Below are 20,711 nucleotides of genomic sequence, written 5' to 3'. Positions count from 1 at the left end.
TAAAGAGGGAAAAAGTTACATCAATTGAATACCCAAAGGCAGCTTGTGAATGATATTCAAACTCCTGAGCAATTTTTTGTCTTGCCCAAATTCAATAAAAGCCGATTAGAAACCAATCATAGTTTTCAGATGTGCAGATAGTGCCAAAAAGCTTACTATGTAAATGCGGCAGGTTACTTTCAAAACACTGAGCCGTTTGTTTGAGCGGCCCAGCATGCCAACTTCAGACTCAACCAATGATCTGAGTTTGGGCAGGACTTCCATTTAGTGCTGCTAATGGTACATTTTGTTAGGTTTGCAGGGAAACAAAACTGTTTCAATGTACCAAGCTGCTATGGTTGGTTATTGATTCACTCACATTTCCAAATGTGATTACATTCAGATTTAGTTACAATGTCCATTTCAGAACACAGGGCCCAAACTAGACAGTTTAATTACTATTTATGTGCATTTCATGTCGAAAACTGTTAAAAAGTATAACTCGTGGACACTTTCTCTTATAAAGAGTATTCACTGATTCTGTAAATACAAAGTTCTTTCATGAAACTCTAGATGGCGGAGGCAGATGGGTTAATTACATCGTTATTCATGTGGCGTAGCTGATTGGTTGCTTTTTGCATCAGCAGCCAATGAAATTGCTGCTCAACATTCTAATACTTGGCTAGTCTTTGCTATAGCAGTTACAAATCACTTCAGAAACCCTCCACTTTCCCCAGCTCCACCTGTATAGATCTGCTACTTTACCTTTCTTGTCAAAATAGGCAGTATGTGGCTGCAAACAACCTCTGGACCCACAAGCTACTAAGATACAACTACACTTCTGCAGAGCTGTTCACATATCAATTCTGCTTGCAGAAAGCTCCTGCATAATTCAATACGAGCATCAACTATTGCACCTAGACTTACCAAAAGGAACCAAATCTCCCCTTTCCTACTTCCATTCTTCCTACCTACCTCAAAACTGAACAAGGAAGGGACTGCAGCGCCATACAGATGTCCAACTGAGTGCACAGCATATTAAGTAAATAAAGACCTCTTGTTCATAGAAAACACAAGGCCTGAGAGGTTTTGGTAATAAACATCTGCAACGTCTGGTCTGAAGAATTTGAAAGCACAGTGTGGAACTAACTAATTGTACCAACCAAAAACAAAATCTGCTCAGACTTCAGTCTTCTCACCCTCTTTTCACGTTCTTCCCTTATCTTTCGGTCAGGATCTCTGTAGTTGTGGGGGTCAGATCAGAGGGCAGGAGAGAAGGCATCAGATAAGAGCACACAAAGAGGTCGCTGACTGATTTAACACACTGTTAACACTCCTTCACTTTCTCTTATGGAAGTCTTTCATGTGCCGGCTATGTGCGTGTTTGTTTTAGATGGTGGAAGGGGGCTAAATGTTATGGCATGCTGCTATAGACCGACAGCATGTAAATCATGGGCTCTTCTCCTTGATGGCAGAGAGAAGATGGCGAGCAGATGGGGATGTAAAAACTTTAATGCAATTCAGATACCCTGCTTAACCAGGCAAAGAGGGAACTTACGCTATCTTCCAGACAAGGTCAGTGCAGGCTGCATCTTTCAAGCACCAATTAGAATAGAAGAACACCATAAAATGTTAAGTCCTCTTTTTGTCTTTTATAGAAGAAAGTAAATCGTATGAGTTTGACAGAGAACCACTTCAGGGCGAGTAAACAATTACAGAATTTTACTTTTTGGATGAACAATTTCTAGTCCAAGACATTCTGAAACAATGGCAAAAATTGTGATTACCTTGCCAAAAAGTGATCCATGTGGACAACACACAATGTCCTCTGTGCTTCACTGAAATCTCTCTCATTTTCTGTTACCTGAATTTACAAGAGAAGACCCTAACTATAACTATACGTCTAACCCTAGTCCATAAACCATCTTGATTGTGTTGGACATTTTATAACTGCTAAAGTAATAATAATAAACATCATTTACTCATGTTGTTTCAATTTTCAACTTATGACTTTTAATGAATCTGTGGACGACAAACTGAAACAAGAGGAACCGGTCTGGGCGCTCTTTTGCATGCAGTTAAAATTAATCCAATTTTGCATGCTTTAAAACAACAGAAAGCATCATAAAATTAGTCCATATGACCCAAGCCGTATATTCCAAGTCTTCTGAAGTCATATGATAACTCAGCGTGAGAAATAGAAGCAGAGTGTTTTTATGGTACAGTTCATTAGAGAAATAGCAAAGTCTGATTCATGAGAATCTGAACTTTTTAATGAATCATCTGATCCGAAATGCAGTCTGAATGATTCATACAAACTATCATCTGATTTGAGAAAACTTTACGCATGACTCACATGAGTGGATCACTTTTAATGTTTATTTTATGTTGTTCTTGAATCTTTTTTGAAATGTGAAAGATCAATTTCACTTTCATTGCGTTTGTATGGAAAACAGTGACCAGGACATTCTTCAAAAAATGTGGTTTTATGGAAGAAAGAAAAAAAACAAGAGGGTGAATATTGACAGAATTTCCATTACTGTGTAAACACTCTGATATGAAGTATTTCTGAAGCATTCATAGCCCTGCTGAAAGCTTTGAGGAGACTGCTGTCCTGCTGGCCAGACATTTTGCTGACCTGAGGCTGAGTGGAGGACAGGCCTCCAGTTGTTTACAGGACGGAGATGAGTCGAAGACACATGAACCATAGCACGTGGAGATGAAAAGAGAGGAGATGGAGGAAGAAGAGGAGGGACCAGAGAGAAGAAATCCTTGGAAGGGACAAAAGAAAAAACCCCGATGCAGAGGGAGATGTAGAAGAGGTCCAGGGAAATCATCTGAACGTTGTCTCAGGGTCAATGACATATTCCTTTGCTCTCTTTCTTCTTCCTATTTTAATGTTATTTGAGCGCATAGATAGATATTGTCTAATGCATATTAGCCATTTAGAGATTTCAGAAAACACGCATTCTGTATACGTGCAAACTTTTGCACTTGGGACTAAATACCACGTCATATCTACAATCATCTGGGCGACGTGCCAGGACTATAAAAATAAAAATACATGCAAACATTTAGTCATTGCTACTGTACAGATGAAAACCATCATTATAATGGGTGTTTGAGCATGTGTAAAAAGCTGGAACATTTGAAACGGGCTAGACAAAACAAGTGCTGATAGAACGGCAAAAGCTGCCTTAATGGCAAAGTACAATCTAGATTTGTATTTTCAGAGTGAAAAGTGCAATGCAGAGTATGTTCCACTTCAATGCTAAATGTTGTTACAAGGTTGCTAACCACTATATTTAACTAACAACATAAAAAGAGTTACTTGGAAAAAAAGAAACATTTACTGAAATAAAACGTTTTTGTAACTTCAGCCATTTAAAAAAAAAAATATATATATATATTTTATTTACGAAAATGACTACAAATAAAAATGAAATAAAATTTATAGAAAGTAGACTTATTTAAACAAATAAATAATAATAATGACAAAATGAAAATGAAAATGGAAAACCTAAAATATATGTATGAACAATAGAAATAACTGTATAACAGTTCTGCATGATCCTAAAATAACCCTGGCTATGATGTTCTGAGCGGTTGTTATGTAATACTGATCGGTTGTGCACCTCACAGATGATCCAAAATGTTGAATGTGTTTTGTTTGTGTGAAAGGAGTTGAATTTTTTGACACAGACCTCAACAGCTTTTCAGCCCTGTCTGATCTAGAGTCCCTCACTGATGTGAGCTGAGAAACAGGAAGTGCACGCTATCCCAAACATCATACTCTCAGAACAAGCAAAAAAATGAGAGAGGACGCACAAAGACACTGTCACATGGAAACAGACCAATACATGTAAAAGGGTACCTACATTTACCTGGCCATCTTGCCCAACATGCACTTGGTGGATCTGTAGGTTGCCCTGCAAGACAGGAATGACATCATTTCAAAAAAAAAAAAGTGGTGAGATGGCAAAAAAACAAAGGTTTGAAAGTGTGATGTTTTTAAAACATTTTGTAATGGTAAAAAAATATTTTTAAAAAATGGACGTTTACAAAGAAAAACAATGGAAATGTGCTGTCAACGGTGCTTTAGATGTACAATTTTTAAAACGTTTTTGTTGCAATAACGATTAAATATGGATTATCTAGCATACAATAAAAGCAGCATCAAATGTTTGTTACCTCATTCTTTAAATGTATTCAGATCTAAGGGAAATGATGCTCACCTCGCTGTCCTGCGTGATCTGCACCTGTTCGCCCTGGGGCACCTGAGCGATGTGGAGGTGTCCCTGCGGTATCTGTGAACCAAAAAACATCCAAATTAATCTCATTTCCAATCAAGCCGTTGTCAAATAATTATGTTTGACAATTTAAAGTGTGCCAATATTATTTAACTCCGTGTATTTAGGATACATAAACCGCTAGCTATGAAATTAGAAACAGCAAGACAAAAAGTCCTAAACAGACGACATGTGTATACACTAGAAGTCAAACGTTTGGAATAATTACGGAAACGGAATTTTTGGAAATGCTCTCCAAAGCTGCATTTATTTATAAAAACACAGTAAAAACAGCAATACTGTGAAATATTATTAAAATAACGTTTCTCTATGTGGACATATTTAAAGATGTAATTTATTCCTTTGATGCAATTATTACTCCAATCATTACTCCAGTCTTCAGTGTCACGTGATTTTCAGAAATCATTTTAATTTGCTGATTTGCTGCTCAAGAAACAATTGTCCACCATTTGAAACTAAAACACCAAATTGACCAATAGTTACAATTTAATTATGTTTTTTAATGATAATCATAACAAAATGATTGGTGTCTTCCAGGAAAGTGTTAACTGTATTTTAATTATTAGAACATGGCAAATATATCATGGCTAAACTTGGAAGACTTTTCAGTCTCGTGTTTCTTGGTAGTTCAGTACTGTTGTTATAGAAATAACACGTTTCCACAAATAATTTGGCGTGTTCCTAAACATTTGATATTATTGGTTTCACTAATCAGTGTTTTTCCTTCACTGCTTTCTCAAAATAAAAAAAATAAAAAAGTCTAATTTAGGAAAAATTTATAACAAAAACTACACAAGTGATCATTCAAAACCTAAAAAGTGCATGTCATTGTTTGCCGTATCTGACAGCCTAAATTTATCGATTATGTGTGAGTGACAAAAACTGAGCCTTCGCGGAGCCAAATGGCTTTGACTAAAGCTGACCACTGAGTTGTTGCCTCCGAGAGTACGACTATTATGGTTCGGTTCAGAGAGATGTTACACAAACAACAGATGACAGATCCGTTTCTGAGTCCACTGATGCCAAGAACTCCTCCGCAGATTTAACTCTCTTGATTGTCCATTGTGTATTCAGGGTTTTGATTGTGCTGTCATAACAGTATGCGGATCATATTTCGGATGGTGTGTCGGGGTGGAGATGACCTCATGCAGCTGTGAGAGTCAGAGATCATGTTTAGGTCTTCAAAGAGAGCGCATGATGGGGCACAGCGGAAACTCTGCTGCCAAAGCTCCATTAAAACGCATGCATGGGATCCGGCTTTCCTCTGAGCACCAGCACTCAAAGAGAGTTCTGGAGAGCGAGACCTTCTTACAGAGATCAGGACATGTTGGAGTGTGTTTATGTGCTGAGATGAATGGGTATGATTGCATTACGGTACGAGATGTGTGGTCTTGCAAGTGCAATAATTTAAGCCAGATATTTACTGTTGGTGAAAAAAGTGGAGCTTGTCAGTGCCAGATTTGTTGCCCCCTTGGCAGTGTTTATCAAGGTGGCACTACATGGTTGCTAGCTTCCTGCACGCAGGTCAAACAACCCACCCTCAACTTATTTACAGGGTAATGAACCTTTTTTAGGGCCATGAACATCTTAATTTGTGCTCATATTGTAAAGGCATTTAAATTATTATTATAAAATAAGAAAGTAAAAATTATTACATATAGAGTAATGTACTTGACACTGTACTCTTAGTTGTAATTCATAAATATTTATTATTTTCCATTTATAAGCAATAGAACTTTAGCTAAACTTAAGCTTTAACTTTAGGTTAACTTTTACAAGTTATAACTTTTGCATATGGATGGATGGATGTGGATGGATGGATGGACGTATGGATGTGGATGGATGGATGGATGGATGGACGTATGGATGTGGATGGATGGATGGATGGATGGATGTGGATGGATGGATGGATGGATGGATGGACGGATGGATGGATGTGGATGGATGGATGGATGGATGTGGATGGATGGATGGATGGACGGATGGACGGATGTGGATGGATGGATGGATGGACGGATGGACGGATGGATGTGGATGGATGGATGGATGTGGATGGATGGATGTGAATGGACGGATGGATGGATGTGGATGGATGGATGGATGTGGATTGATGGATGTGGAAGTATGGATGTGGAAGGATGTGGATGGATGGATGGATGGATGGATGGATGGATGTGGATGGATGGATGTGGATGGATGTGGATGGATGGATGGATGGATGTGGAAGGATGTGGATGGATGGATGGATGTGGAAGGATGTGGATGGATAGATGTGTTCTAACTCCAGAATATTATTTGAAAATAATGCACATCTGAAGTGGTGATTGTGGCCACGACGTGAAGCAGTTCAAATCGAAAAATATTTGTGTAGGTGGCCTTTTTGATGATGATATGGCGATACTCACCACTTGCACCTGCCCGTCTTCTCCAATACGGTGGATCTGGACTTGTTGTGTGGCTCCAGCCAGCGCGTAGTGCAAGGCCTGCTGGGAAGAGGTCTCAATAGCTGACGTCTCTGCGGCCGACACTCCATCTGTTCGAGGACACACATAAACAAGTTCATAACACAATCCAACTATGTGGGTCAAACCGTGTCAAACAACTGCTTTCAATAAGAGAAGATGCTCCACCGTAACTGCCAAACACACACACACACACACACACTTACGCAAGACAGAGATAAGAGAAAAACCACAGTCTGTCCTCCATCATGACTTCGGTGTAATCAGACAAACTCCCATGCGCTCACACAGCCGCAGGTCACATAGTCTGAGATATTTGTACGAATGTGAACGTGTGCAAACCCAAACAAATGTAGAAGAGAATATATGATAAACAAGGTTCTCACAGGCGGATATTAGTGGATACACACACACTGAACTTGAGGAAAATCCCTTCCGACTGCAGCTGGACGGGATCCAGCGCATCTGTCAGATTACAGCGTGTTTATACAGCGTCCTCAAAATACACAACAAGGGCTCTCGACCTAGCAGCCCGAACGCACTCTTGCCCTAAAACCGTACGTAAACCCAACCCCTCAGTCTAAACAACGAGAATTACCCACAAGCTACAACAGCCCAGACACTTAAAACACACACTTACCGCATTTCTGATGAAAGCTCGTCAAGTTGTCTCTGGAAAAACGCTGCGGGTATTCATTTACAAAGTTGGAGTGATTTTAAATCATAGAGAAGGGCATATTAGCAGGCTAACATTTCTTGGGAGGTAAAAGCACCAAATGTGACACAGCTGTACTGTTAGTTTCCCCAGCCGCAAAGTGATCTGAGACTACGCTGGGTCTTCACAAGGTTGTGGAGGAAGAGTAAACCTGAATCAATTTTATGCATCTGAAAGACCTCCTAAGCAATTTGTCCTTCAGTTTGCTAGTTTCCGCTTCTTAGCTGCTATCGGTTTAGCAATGCCCACATAAAATAAAAACAACTGTGCTTATTAATTATACTGAATATTTTTGTGGTCTGGCAGTTAGCAAAAGTTCACAAAAAATTGATCAGAACACTGTAATATAAACGGTGTGAAAGAAAGTTGATTGTTCTGGTTGACTCCTTGTTTTTTACAATCTAGTGCACATGGTTAAAATTTATGTTTGAAAAAGAAAATGGGTATTTGACCTAGACATCACGGCTTATTCAAATGAAGAATTTTGGCTTAGTGGTTAGTGCACATGCTAAAACCTGCTAACATGTGCCAACAGGTGTGGTGATGTACCAAAATTGAATTCTCATTCTAACGTTAAACAAACACACACTTTGTGTGTTAATGAAAGGTCTGCAAACAAACATAAACATTTCCCATAAGTAAGCATTAATTATTTTTAGATACATATTCTTGCAGTTAGCAATCATGTTAACAAACAAACAAAGTCTAACTTTTAATATTAAATATAAACATTTTATGGATCCATGGAACATGGTAATTTGACCAAACCATTGCTACTTATTAAATATTTTCAAATGTCATGTTCTGGCAGTTAATGCACATGCACCTGGTATATAGTATAGTACGGTACTGAGAAGTGTACAAACAAAGACAAAACGTCGCTATGTCTTTGTCGCTTCTTAAATGTAAAGTATTTATTTCAGATTCAGGTAGGGTAAGCGGTTTTGGAGAAGCTAGCAAAAGTAAGCTAGCTATAAAAAAATAAGATCGCACCCTCCTTGCAAATCACTCTCTAAAGCCACGCCTCCTCCAGAACACAAAACCGTGCACGTGAAGACCAGACGCTAACCAGTGACACGACGAGAAACGGCATTGGTGGAAGTCTGAATGCAACACTGTCAGATTTCCTCGTTCAGCGGTGAGAAAACATTACAGTACAAAATGCAGAATACGACAATAATAATGCCATCCATTTTCGCTCGGTCTGGAATCGCATAATGCAACGCAATGAAGATGTCTCATGTCTGCGCGAACAGGGCGCGCGGAGGTATGCAAATACATACATTGACAGGCAGGTAGCACAGCCTATCGTAGTCCTCGGACAGAAGTATATGATTGGACGAACATTTTATAGTCCTACGCCTTCCACAGGCGATATAAATAAATTTAGTCCACTTAAGTTAGTGATTCCTATATTGGGATGTGAACAGACTTTCATCCAGACTTAACATAAAATATTTTTGATCCAAATCACCTGACCTGCCTTGTAAATTTGTAAATATATATACAGAATTTTGCAAGCTATGTCAGGGCGTGCTGCTTATTTTTTCTCCATGCCTACTCATCAAAAATACAATATTTTTGTTCTCGGATGAAAACACTTTGTTGTTGCATTAGCAACAGACCCCATGTTCTTCTCGCTCTGGTTTGAAAGAAGGCTGAGCACCAGGTGCCTTGTTCATAAGCCAATAGTTTAATCCACCACGCAGAGAGGCCTATTCCAGCTGGACATGGACAACCAAAGGAGGTGAAGCAATCGTAAGTGTATAGACCACTGTGACGGACCAATACAGGATACTTGGTTAAGGGTCAAAGGTGAAGGCCTGCGGATCTCTGAGAGGAAGGGACAGGACGTGAGGCGTTGTCCTGAGATTAAAACCAGCTGTTAGATGAGGAAACATCAGTCACAGAGTATCTCTCGCACACACAAACATACGTGTGAGAAACAAACACGCAACGTACACATGACATTTGCGTGAATGGATTTGAGTTTATATACATAGCTAGTTCTCTCTCGTACACTAACCAGCTGCGGGCGGCCTTGACACTTAGCATCAAGATCAAAGAGAAACAGGGCTCGGAAGTTTCGCAAGAGACAAATTTGGCGGGAAAGGTTGTAGGGGTTCGTACCTGGGCTGTTCTGCGAGGCGGGGGTTCTTCGTGAGAAACTCTTAACCGCCAAACTCTGTCCTCGCTGCTTCCGGCGCCAAGCGGTGCGACACTTGGAGTCGATGCTCTGCTTGATGCGGTACCAGTCGGACTCGGTTATGGTGAACTTGTGGAACAGGTGACCTGGATACACATAGACAGAGACATAGCAAGCATAATAAAATGAGTCCTGAAATAAGGGAGGAAACACTGACATAATATTTAGTAATACATTTATGCAGAAAGCAAATAAACTCTTTCCACTTTGAGATCATTGAGTAGAGTTCATTCACATTAGGCACTGTGTAGTGGTGTTTGCTCGTGCAAAACTGCATGTAACATTCCTTGTATTTATAATTATCCACACCAGCTCATTCCTCGATGCTACTTATGGTTTGTTGCATGAACTGACCAACATAATGATGTGACGCGAGTTGTTGTGAATGAGAGGAGCGGTTAGAAGCACTTCTAATTAGCTCATGTGAGGGAAATAAGTCTGATGCCAGATGAAGCAGAAGCGCAGCATGATTTGAATTAGACAGGACAGAACTGAGATTAATTAAACTGACTCATATAAACTGAAGTGATACAGACAAAGATCTGATTTCTCAATAGTCACAGAGAGGGTTGGGAAAAATAGGCTTCAGAATTGATCATTAAAAAAAAAAAAAAAAAATAGAATACTGCAAACCAGTGTATTCTGATTCTGGAGCAAATGACTCTTATGAACTGGTTCTTTATATAGTGAATCAAAATCAAACTGTAAAGCACAACCAGTTTCTAAACAAATGAATCTCATGAGCCAGTTACTGCAGTGAATTAAAGCCTTACAGTTCATTTATTGCAATCAGATTCCTAAATAAATGATTCGTGTGAACTGATTATTTTTAGTGAATCAAAACCATATAGCGCAATCAGTGTAATATCATTCTCAATTGAATGGCTCTTATGAGCTGGTTCTTTTTCCTTAGTCAGAACCTAATAATGCAATCAATGTAGTCCAATTCTTGAATGAATGCTTCTCCTGTTGTTTTTAGTGAATCAGAAACATGCAGCACAACTAGTGCAGACCTACTCCCAGTTATTTTAGTGAATCAAAACCTTAATGTGGCCTGATTACGGCACAAAAGACTCTTAGGAACTGGTTCTTTATAGTGAATCAAAAGCATACAGCACAACCAATGCAGTCCAAATCCTTATGAGCCAGTACTGTTTATGAACACATCACATATAGATTACAACTTACAGTACACAAGGCACTTCAATTAATGCGGTTACTAACTGGCTGCTCATACAAACACATAAATAATCATTAACTGAATCGTCCAGGAATCAGAATCATCAGAACTGTGATCAACACACTGTAATTCATAGCCTACTTATGTTGTTCTTTTGGAGGTACTGATCAGACTCACAGCGGATGCCGTAGATCATGAGCGGGTCCAGCTGTTTCTTGCCGTGCTTGCCCTGTCCGGAGAGGTTGGAGACGGCCTGCACCTCGCGGTGGAACAGATAGTCCAGCAGCGTCAGGGCCATCTTCTCTGCCGTGCGACAGTTAGTGCTGACGTGCAGCATGTCTGCGGGAGACACCGGACAGCGCACACGCATCTCAGGGTTGTTCTCATCACCCAGCCACGTTCCTGCAGGATAGTCCTCTACAGAAGAAGGAGCAAAATAAACACTAATTACGAAAACCTTTTTCCAAATGTACACAGTTATCCCATGTTCAGAAGTAATTATTCACTATCGTTTATTATGGAGTATTTGTAACTATGAAGTCGTCTGACAGAAAACAAATTACTTACATATACTATATGTAAGTATATATGTGTGTGTGTGTGTGTGTGTGTGTATATAAATATAAATATACTATAATGAATCCAATATTTTTTTTTCTTAAAAAGTTTTGCTAGAAATGTGTATTTGACAGATTATATTATATTATATTATATTATATTATATTATATTATATTATATTATATATTTGGGTTTGTCCATAAATTAATATTATTATTATTTTATCATTAAAAAAAATATATTTATTCATTAATTCATTTTTATTTATTTTTTGCATGGCAAAATACATTTTTATATTAAATTGTATTATATTACAAAAAAAAATCTATATAAATAAAACTGATATGAATATAACAAGGAAAATATAAATATTAGATGAAATATTCAAACTATAAATGTTGCTTTGTCAACTGAAATAAAGCAAGATTAAGTTGAAGTACTAAAATGAATAAAGCTGAAATCAAACTAAATGAAACATGAATAGAAATATTTAATAAAAACGAATAAAAATGACTTATGCACATAACAAAATCTCTAAAACTTGAACCACAATTAAAAATGAAATATAAAAAGCCAATTAAATATATAATGAATTATATTTTAGTACATTGATAACACAGCTAATAATGGATAAAAAGATACACAACATTATTTATTTGCATTAATATTCAAATAGTTTCCATATTATATTTTACTAATTTGCATTTGCTTTTGCAATTATGAGAATTTAACTGCCAACTATTTTACTTTGTAAACGCGTTATACTTCGCAGCATGAATGCCTTATATACATGAAAATATTTAGCTTCCTTTATATTTTAGGAAGATGCACCTTTGCAAAGGAGGAGTATATCTGATATTTAGCATCAAAAAGTTTGCAAACCCCTGATATAGACAGCAGATCACTGTACAGGACATTTGTGTCAATATACGTGACTCTAACAAGGTCAAATGTTATATTCAGGACGGGGAGAACAAATGACAGATCAGACGTTGTTTTCAATATTAGCCTCCTAGTAATCCCAAATATTTGTGAAGGGGTGAGATCAAGTCCCCCAGAGAGAACTGGAAACACACTCCAGCGCTCAGAGCAAATGCAAGAGTGTCCCCTGGTGGACATTTACAGTCACTAAACAAACACATCGCAAGAGCATTACTGGTTTAGACCACTTAGGAAGGAGACGCTTTCTTTATTTGGACAAAAATGCTGGCATGGCCGAAAATGATGACTGAAGTTCAACAGTGAGACCATCATATTTCTTCTTCACATAACTAAGACTCACATTATTACATAACCAGGAATGTGTTCTCATCATGAGTGCTCTCAAGAAAAATATTGTGACTTCTGGCATAATTCGTCTCAGAAATGAATTGGCATTTGTGTTAGATGTTTGAATGTGTAGTGCGTGCCAAGCATTGCTTCGGCTATAGCTTGACGGGGTTTATTGCTGCTCAGTTAAGGTTTATCATGTAATGCGGACTTCTGTCTCTGGCACGCAAAAAGTATGTTAGGGAGCAAAATGTGTCAAAATATTATAATATAGCATATTTACATTTTCATAGAACAAAGCTGGATGTAGCAAAACAACTAATATTCTGTATTCTAATAATAAAATACAACTTTCTATGCATATTTCTAGCAAAACAAAGCTTTTGAACCACAGGCAGCTGTACAAGTTGGTCGTAATTTAATAAACATTTTAAAAAAACATTTCTAGCTAAATAAAATGACTGTTTTCGCCATGTTAACCTCTCAATCACATGTATCTTTATAAACTTAAAATAAAAAATATGTTTTTGTATAATATTTTCACACTTTTAAACCAGACAGAAAAATTTTCAAATTTAGAATATTTTAATGTAGCAAAAAAATTACATTTTGTAATGCAATATAATATAATATAATATAATATAATATAATATAATATAATATAATATAATATAATATAATATAATATAAATATAATATAATATAATATAACATAATATAATATAATATAATATAATATAATATAATATAATTATTTTGGTATGGAAAAAAAATATTATTGACAAATAAATTGGTAAATGAATAATTAATTTATCAACATACACAAATGTTTGTCATATAACAGCCAGGAAAAATTTTTAAATATTTGAATGTAGTGAAACAAATATTTCAAAATTTTTAGTTATTCATTAGTTCAATCCATTTTAATTAAATGAATTTACTTTGGCAAGCAAAACAAAAACAAAAATCAATTTTTTTCCCCCAATGTGAATCTCTCAATCACAAGCAGCTGTATAATATCGGCCCTTTTTAAATGTATGGTATGGTCACATGACAAAAATGCTGCACAGTTTGCTAAGATTAAAGGGATGACACATTTTACCCCACTCCTCTACATCAAAACAAGGGACGAGGTTAAAGCAAGGGGAAAACGACACAAACAAACAAAAGCAAAGCCTTTTAAGAACCAAATGTACCATTCGTTGACTAAAGATCATCACGAGAATATTTGTGGAGGAACGTCTTTGAACTAACCAAGCTAACCCAGACGCCACTGCAAAACAACCCAGTCAAATAATAAGAAAAGCAAAAGCAGAAGTTAAGCAATCAAAACAAACCCTTTAATCCCAGAGCTCCTCCAGACCAAAGATACGTCCCTGAATCACAGACGGCCAGACGTTTACACAACACACATGTGCCGCTGGTGTAACAAGCTCTGTTTGAAGTGACAGTGGATAGTCAAAACATGTTTATATTATTAATCAATAATAGCAGCAGAGTAAACTTTGACTTCACTAACCGGAGCCTATTGTTCTCTGTTCACACTTCTTAGCTTTCAAGGATTTTTCCGCTACATTTTTATGCTTAAATGTTACCCAACCACAGAGACAAAACAGATGAAAACACATACGAGCCATAAACATGCTATTATCTTATTTGTGCAGATGCTTTTCTGAGATTTCCATGTCTTCAAACCTTTTCAATGACTGTTTAAATTTATTGCTCTTCTTGTGAGGCCATGTTTGTGCTGAACTCAAAACAACTGGTTCCCACTGGCTTTTAAAAAGGGTATCCTTTTATGTCGCCATAAAATCAAATTTGGAATATTTTGTGGCTTTTAGTTCTTCTTAGATTTGGGGAAATTAATATCCAAGTAAGCGTCTAATCACTGACGAAATTAGCTTTATGTAGAGTTCAAATATATAGTCTTTCTCTTCTAGAAAACAGCCTAATAATGTCGATGACTCATCCTGCACTACAATAATTTTTGTCCAATCAGGATCTCTCTATAATGACCATGTCCCGCCCCCTGATAACACCTGCAACTGATTAGATGTATAACAAATCATAGCTAGGAAATAACTAAGATTATGGACATATTTCACAGATAGTGATGACATGTTTCCACAATTATTAATATCACGAATCTAGCAGCTTTTTGTAATTTACTTACAAAGAAAATGAATATACATCTATAATATTATTCTTTGTTTTACTGCTTCATAATAAACGTTTTATTTTTTAAATGTTTTTATTTTCATATTTTAACCAAAAAAAAATTATTATTAAAATGTATTTACATTTTTCAGCCTATATTATACTTTTGGTTTTATTACATTGGTATACATTTTTTTTGTTTACATTTTTCTATATATTTTTTTTTTATGTACATTGATAACATTATGCTTTGCGTTTTAAGTTTGCTATAAGTTTTTATAAACCATTTTAATTGTTTAAAAAACGTTATGTACATTTGTAATATTATACGTTGTATTTTATTATCTTGATATGTTTATTTACTTTTTTGTATTTTAGATATTTTAACAAAAAAGGTCATGTACATTATGTTATACTTTGTGTTTTATTAATTTGGTATATATATATATATATATATATATATATATATATATATATATATATATATATATATATATATATATATATATATATATATATATATATTATTTTTATTTTATTTTTTTATTTTTTTACAAAAATGCATGTACATTTATAACATTATATTTATGTTTTATTAACCTGATTTCAAGTAGAAAACTGGTTAACGCTGCTGTGTGAGTCTCTCAATATTTTTCTATTCCTCTTTAGAAAAGACATAAATATGCAAATATCAATTATCATACATAAATAACTTGGATTTTTTTCTGCTTCTGATAACTGGAAATGTGAAAAGCATCCTGTTAAAAAGTGTCCTTTATATCCTCACAAAACCTCTTGTATTAACGATCTCATAAGGGATTTCTGTGCAGAAATAAATGCATATGTGCCTGTGATTATCGTTGGGGGAAGTTTAAGACAAAACCCAATCCATCTGTGAATCTTACCCTCTGAGTTGAGAGTGATGAGCGTGACGTTGTTGGTATTCTGAGATAACGGCTGGCCGCTGTTAGACACCGAATCACTGGTTTCAGAGCCGCTTTCCTGATCCTCCTGGACCTCTTCCTGGACGGGAACCTTCAGCAATATCGTCTTCTGTCGTCCTCGCCCAACAGTACTGCAATGAAAACATAACAGAAGTCACACAAGAGCTGTTAAGGACAGCTTGTCTCCTGTATATATCTGAATACAGCTTGAACACACATCTTTATTTCCTCTATGCACTCAAACACAATGTGTGGCACTCACTTGCTGAGCAGGTTCTCTAAAGAGTCTGACGTGTGCGGTGAAGTCTCCTCCCGTGTCTTCGGCCGCTCTCCACTCACGATGACGTTTGTCTGAGGAACAACGCTGACAGCAAACACTCACTCTTACTCTCTGACACGGTCAAAACTTTACAGCAACACAAAAAAGTCTGTTCTAATAATATTAAATAGTGATGCTCCATACATAGCCCTTTATTAATTTTATCAATGAATATTAAATAGTGCTGATTGTTTCCTCTTTTTTTACATTTCGATTTCTTTTACAATCATCCCACACTCAAAGTCAATCTCTACAAAGAAATAATAATAATAATAATTAACAATAACACGGTTAAATGCCAATCTCATAATGATGTTACAATCCCTAAATTCATATTCAGAATTGAAAATGATTTGAGTTTTGTGTTTTATTTTTTATTTATGTCTGCAAAATTGTTTTGAATTTGAACACCGGCCAGATTTGAGTATCCAGCATAACGTGAAAGAAATAACCAGTTTTTTTTCTATCAGTATCATGCTCATGTTAAAGGCATGTATTATGTAATTTTGGCATTAATTCATAAAATTCTCATTTGATGTGTGATATTAACCACCAAAATTTGGACTGGTCCAAAAATTGAGACCATTAATGCCATAGATTCAACATTTTCAAAACAATAATTCGATTTCCAATTAAAGTGTAATATTAATTTATATTTTATGCCACCTTAAGATTGTTAAAAACACACGTTTAATCATAAATAAATAATAAAGACAAAAAAGTGTTTATTTAAAAATATTTTAGGCCTTTATATTAATAAACAGACCCAAAATATACATGCATCAATTAATTATTAATATTGATAGATAACCAATGCAATAATCAATAAAATATTTTAAAATATTATGCAATAATTTTGTTTATTTCAGCATGATAACTCATTTTTAAAGTCTAAGTCGTGAATCAGATGAGAAGCACAGCTCAATAATATGTGCGCTCTAGTTTTGGATGGCGTTGGTGACTCAAGGGAAGGTGGTGTTAGTTGACAAGCGTGTATGAAGGTGTCGTGCAGATCTTCTATATTCCCAAATAAAGGTCGACTGGACGTGGCTTTCCACTTTTCTCAAGACAATTCACCATTACGTCTCTAAAACCAATCTCAAGAGCGTGGTCCGGTTTGAATTAATGGTGAAACCTCTGTTGAATAAAACATCTGTGGTGCACTCACCAGCGTACTTTATCACAGGTCTGAGTGGCTCCGAACGGGGATCCTGACACCATGGGGACCTGGATCGTGGACTGGTTCTTCCCCATCACTGTGTCCAGCTTCTCCACTAACCCTCGACAGGTGTCCTCGAGCACCTGCAGCTTGGCCTCCATGCTGTCCAGCCGCTGGCAGATGACCTGACTGATGGACACCAGCATCGCCTGAGAGAGACACACCAGTGAAACATGAGCATGGCAAACGTCCATCCCGATACAAGTTGAACTGATCATCTCTATTAACCTTTATAGATGCTTCTTGGCTTATGTCCAGTCTTGCTCGTTTCCTGCCCGGTTGATCGGCGTCTTCATTATTCTCCAGGACATCTAGTTTAATTTAGAAAAAGCTCTGTAGAAAGCCACAAACAGTACCAGCGCGAGCCATTAAACGGATGTGTTTACGGATTCAGAGGAGGACTTACCCGCTTGGTGTCCTTCGTGGTTCAGATCTGCCACCGCGATCTGGACGATCTCCACCAAATCTTGCTCGGACATCATTCAAACCTCCGCCTCAGAGAGAGGACAATAACTGAGCTCTGCTTGTGTTAGAGCAATCATGGGTATTATAGTCAACTAAAACGTTTTCATCAATAGTAATAATAATAATAATGTGTTCATTTATAATGCGCTTTTCTTCAATCCAAAGCGCTATTTCGTTACTTGAAATCAATGAAACATTAACTGACATAAAAAATTTAACGTATGTTAATTCTGGTAACTGCCAAAGCAACATTTCTCGTTTTCATTTGATTTAAATAAATAAACCTAAACCTGCAATAAAAACTGTATCAACATTTATATAAATAAATAAATATACATGACAAAAACACACGACACAATTACTACAACGTCACTTAAAATTTAAATGACATCAGAAACAACAGAAACAGAAACTATATATCCAAAATATATTTAAAAAATAATAATATCTCAATAATACTAAATTTACACTGATTTCAGTGTTATATGAATTGTTTGCTAATGTGTTATTATTTTGGGAAGCATTAACGACTTTCATTTATTTCCTTTACTTACATGAAAAGTGTTTTTGATATTTTAATATTTATATTATAAGCCACCACGAGGTAAATGTGTAATCTTCACATCAATGTCCTTGGCATTAAAAAATAAAAGACGCCCAAAAGCCCACTGAGACCCCCTGAGGGGTGTTGTGGTACTGAAGGTGACCCTACACTGGTTCTGTCCATTACTGAAACACATTTCCTTCCACAAATGACATGAATTGCAATTTATTGAAGAGACATTGCAAAATAATTAGGCAATAAATGCACTATTTAAGAAAAAGTACTATTCTTAAATTGTTATTATTACCATTATTAATTAAATAGCATGATGTTGAAAAAAGTCTTGTTTGCTCAACCAAGGTTTATATATATATATAGAGAGAGAGAGAGAGAGAGAGAGAGAGAGAGAGTTTATAATGTAAATATTAAAACCGTAATTATTCCAAAATGTTGACTACTATTGTGTGTATTTCTGTGTATTCCAGAACACAAGACTACAATATTTAAGTTTCCTACAATATTATTAACACAGTTCACCAACGGATGGAAACAATACTCGGTTCATGGTATCACCAAAGTAACGTGACGTGCCCTGAAACATGTTCATAGCGCGGTGACGGAGTTTCTAATAGTTTAATAATAAACCCAGCGCTGCGGTGCAGTTAGCAGACTGCAGCTATCGCGCTCGTGTAGCCTGTTAGCTCTCTCCTACTAACTACAGCTCAAACAGCAGCGGTGAAACACAACAGGCCTCATTTGTGCCCTTCAGCAAGACAGAGCTGAGGCGAGAACCGCGGGATAAAGTGTATTTCTTTAATGCACGGCGACATGTTTCGGAGAGCAGCAGGTGTCGCCCGTCCAAGGGGTTTATATTACCGTGTGAATGATGAATTCTCGTGTTGTTTGTGAGGATCCGATAATGGCGTCCTTCCTCGCGAGAGAAAAGCCCGAGCCGCTCGCTGCTCTCACTGCGCATGCGCATAGAATGTGGCGGCTGAGAAATAAGAGGTTTAAAGTATTCAGGATTGTGATCTCTCTTTTGTATGTAATTATGTAAATACTCTGGGAGAAATCAACAAAACCATTTTATTTACGGGTGCCAAGACTTTTTACACATGTACAATACAAATGCTCTTACTTTTTATTAAAGGGGTATGATATGATGCAGCTAAAAAGAACATTATTTGATAATGCAATATGTTTATACAATATATATTATTGTTTCTCCTCTATGTCCTGCCTTTCTGGAACGCCTTTATGTGTGTGTGTGTATATAATATATATATATATATATATATATATATATATATATATATACATATATAAAGCTCATCGGTCTGTAAAGCAAGGTGTGCTCTGATTGGCCAGCTATCCAGTGCGTTGTGATTGGCTGAATACCTCAAGCTGTGAGAAAATCAATAAAACCCATTATAAACAAGATATTTGTTGCATCCAGTGGGGACAGAATTACTGATTATAATTACTTATACTGTCTTTTTACACAGTGCGTATAACGCTACGTAAACATAAAACCATGGGTGTATTCCAGAAAGCAGGGTTAACTTACCCTGAACTCTCGGTTGATTAACCCCAAACCTTGCTTACTCGAGGTATGTGGTTCCAAAAATGCATCCGGGAGTAAGTTCATTCAACTCAGAGTATGTTCCTGACTCAAAACATTCTCAACAGAGCGACGAATCTACGAGTCGTTATAGAAACAGACGCTAATTAAAAGCGCACCAAGGTGTTTCTTTCTTCTTCTTTTGTTCATTAGTTGTTTACATGCTTAGTGCACATCGCCACCTGATTGATGGCTGTGCAATCTTTTTTTTTTCTATTTAATCTTTAATCCTTGAGAATGTGAATTATGTTGTTTGTTTTATGCTAATTATACATTAAGCCATATCGGATAAGTATTTTGATTTAGAATTTAAACATTATATAAAATGTGTGAGATATATTACATGTAATAAATAAGATACATTTAAACATTTAAACAAAAGTTAAACATTACCTTGTCATAGTGTTTTAGAATTTATACATACCTCTTAATACATAATTTATAGATAACTCTTAAATATGCCAATAAAATAAATAATCATATTAGAATAATATATTACCTTATTACTTATATTAGCGCTTCTTCATTAACATATCATTATATATATATATATATATATATATATATATATATATATATATATATATATATATATATATAGGCTATATTACATATTGTAATATTATATAATGTTTTGCGCTGTCACACAAACTGAAGGCTCGCTGAAGTGAACTGACTCTGGAATATATCCTGCTCCGGAGCAAGTTAAGTTCAGAGACAGTTGCTATGACAACTAACATAACCTGGAAGTTACCTCATTTT

General features: G+C 36.2%; 1 protein-coding gene across 2 annotated transcripts in view; it reads right to left on the bottom strand.

Moving 5' to 3' along the window:
• The window catches only part of LOC113067074 (protein BANP-like), a 33,952-nt gene extending 14,644 nt beyond the window's left edge, over positions 1-19,308 (bottom strand). Inside the window, exons 1-11 of one of the 2 annotated variants that reach the window (XM_026239300.1) lie at positions 19,205-19,308; positions 17,726-17,839; positions 17,548-17,630; positions 17,269-17,468; positions 16,044-16,145; positions 15,743-15,912; positions 11,030-11,269; positions 9,597-9,758; positions 6,695-6,822; positions 4,215-4,286; positions 3,858-3,908 (exon numbers count right to left, since the gene is read on the bottom strand). In XM_026239300.1, the coding sequence (XP_026095085.1) occupies positions 3,858-3,908; positions 4,215-4,286; positions 6,695-6,822; positions 9,597-9,758; positions 11,030-11,269; positions 15,743-15,912; positions 16,044-16,145; positions 17,269-17,468; positions 17,548-17,630; positions 17,726-17,801 (1,284 nt within the window). In that variant the 5' untranslated portion in view covers positions 17,802-17,839; positions 19,205-19,308. The remainder of the gene's footprint in view (positions 1-3,857; positions 3,909-4,214; positions 4,287-6,694; positions 6,823-9,596; positions 9,759-11,029; positions 11,270-15,742; positions 15,913-16,043; positions 16,146-17,268; positions 17,469-17,547; positions 17,631-17,725; positions 17,840-19,204) is intronic. The other variant, XM_026239301.1, reaches the window with a different exon arrangement.
• Positions 19,309-20,711: the final 1,403 nt, after the last annotated feature.

This window comes from Carassius auratus, chromosome 50 (genome assembly GCF_003368295.1).
Source record: "Carassius auratus strain Wakin chromosome 50, ASM336829v1, whole genome shotgun sequence".
In the NCBI taxonomy this organism is placed as follows: Eukaryota; Metazoa; Chordata; class Actinopteri; order Cypriniformes; family Cyprinidae; genus Carassius; species Carassius auratus.
This window is presented reverse-complemented; position numbering and strand designations above follow the sequence as displayed.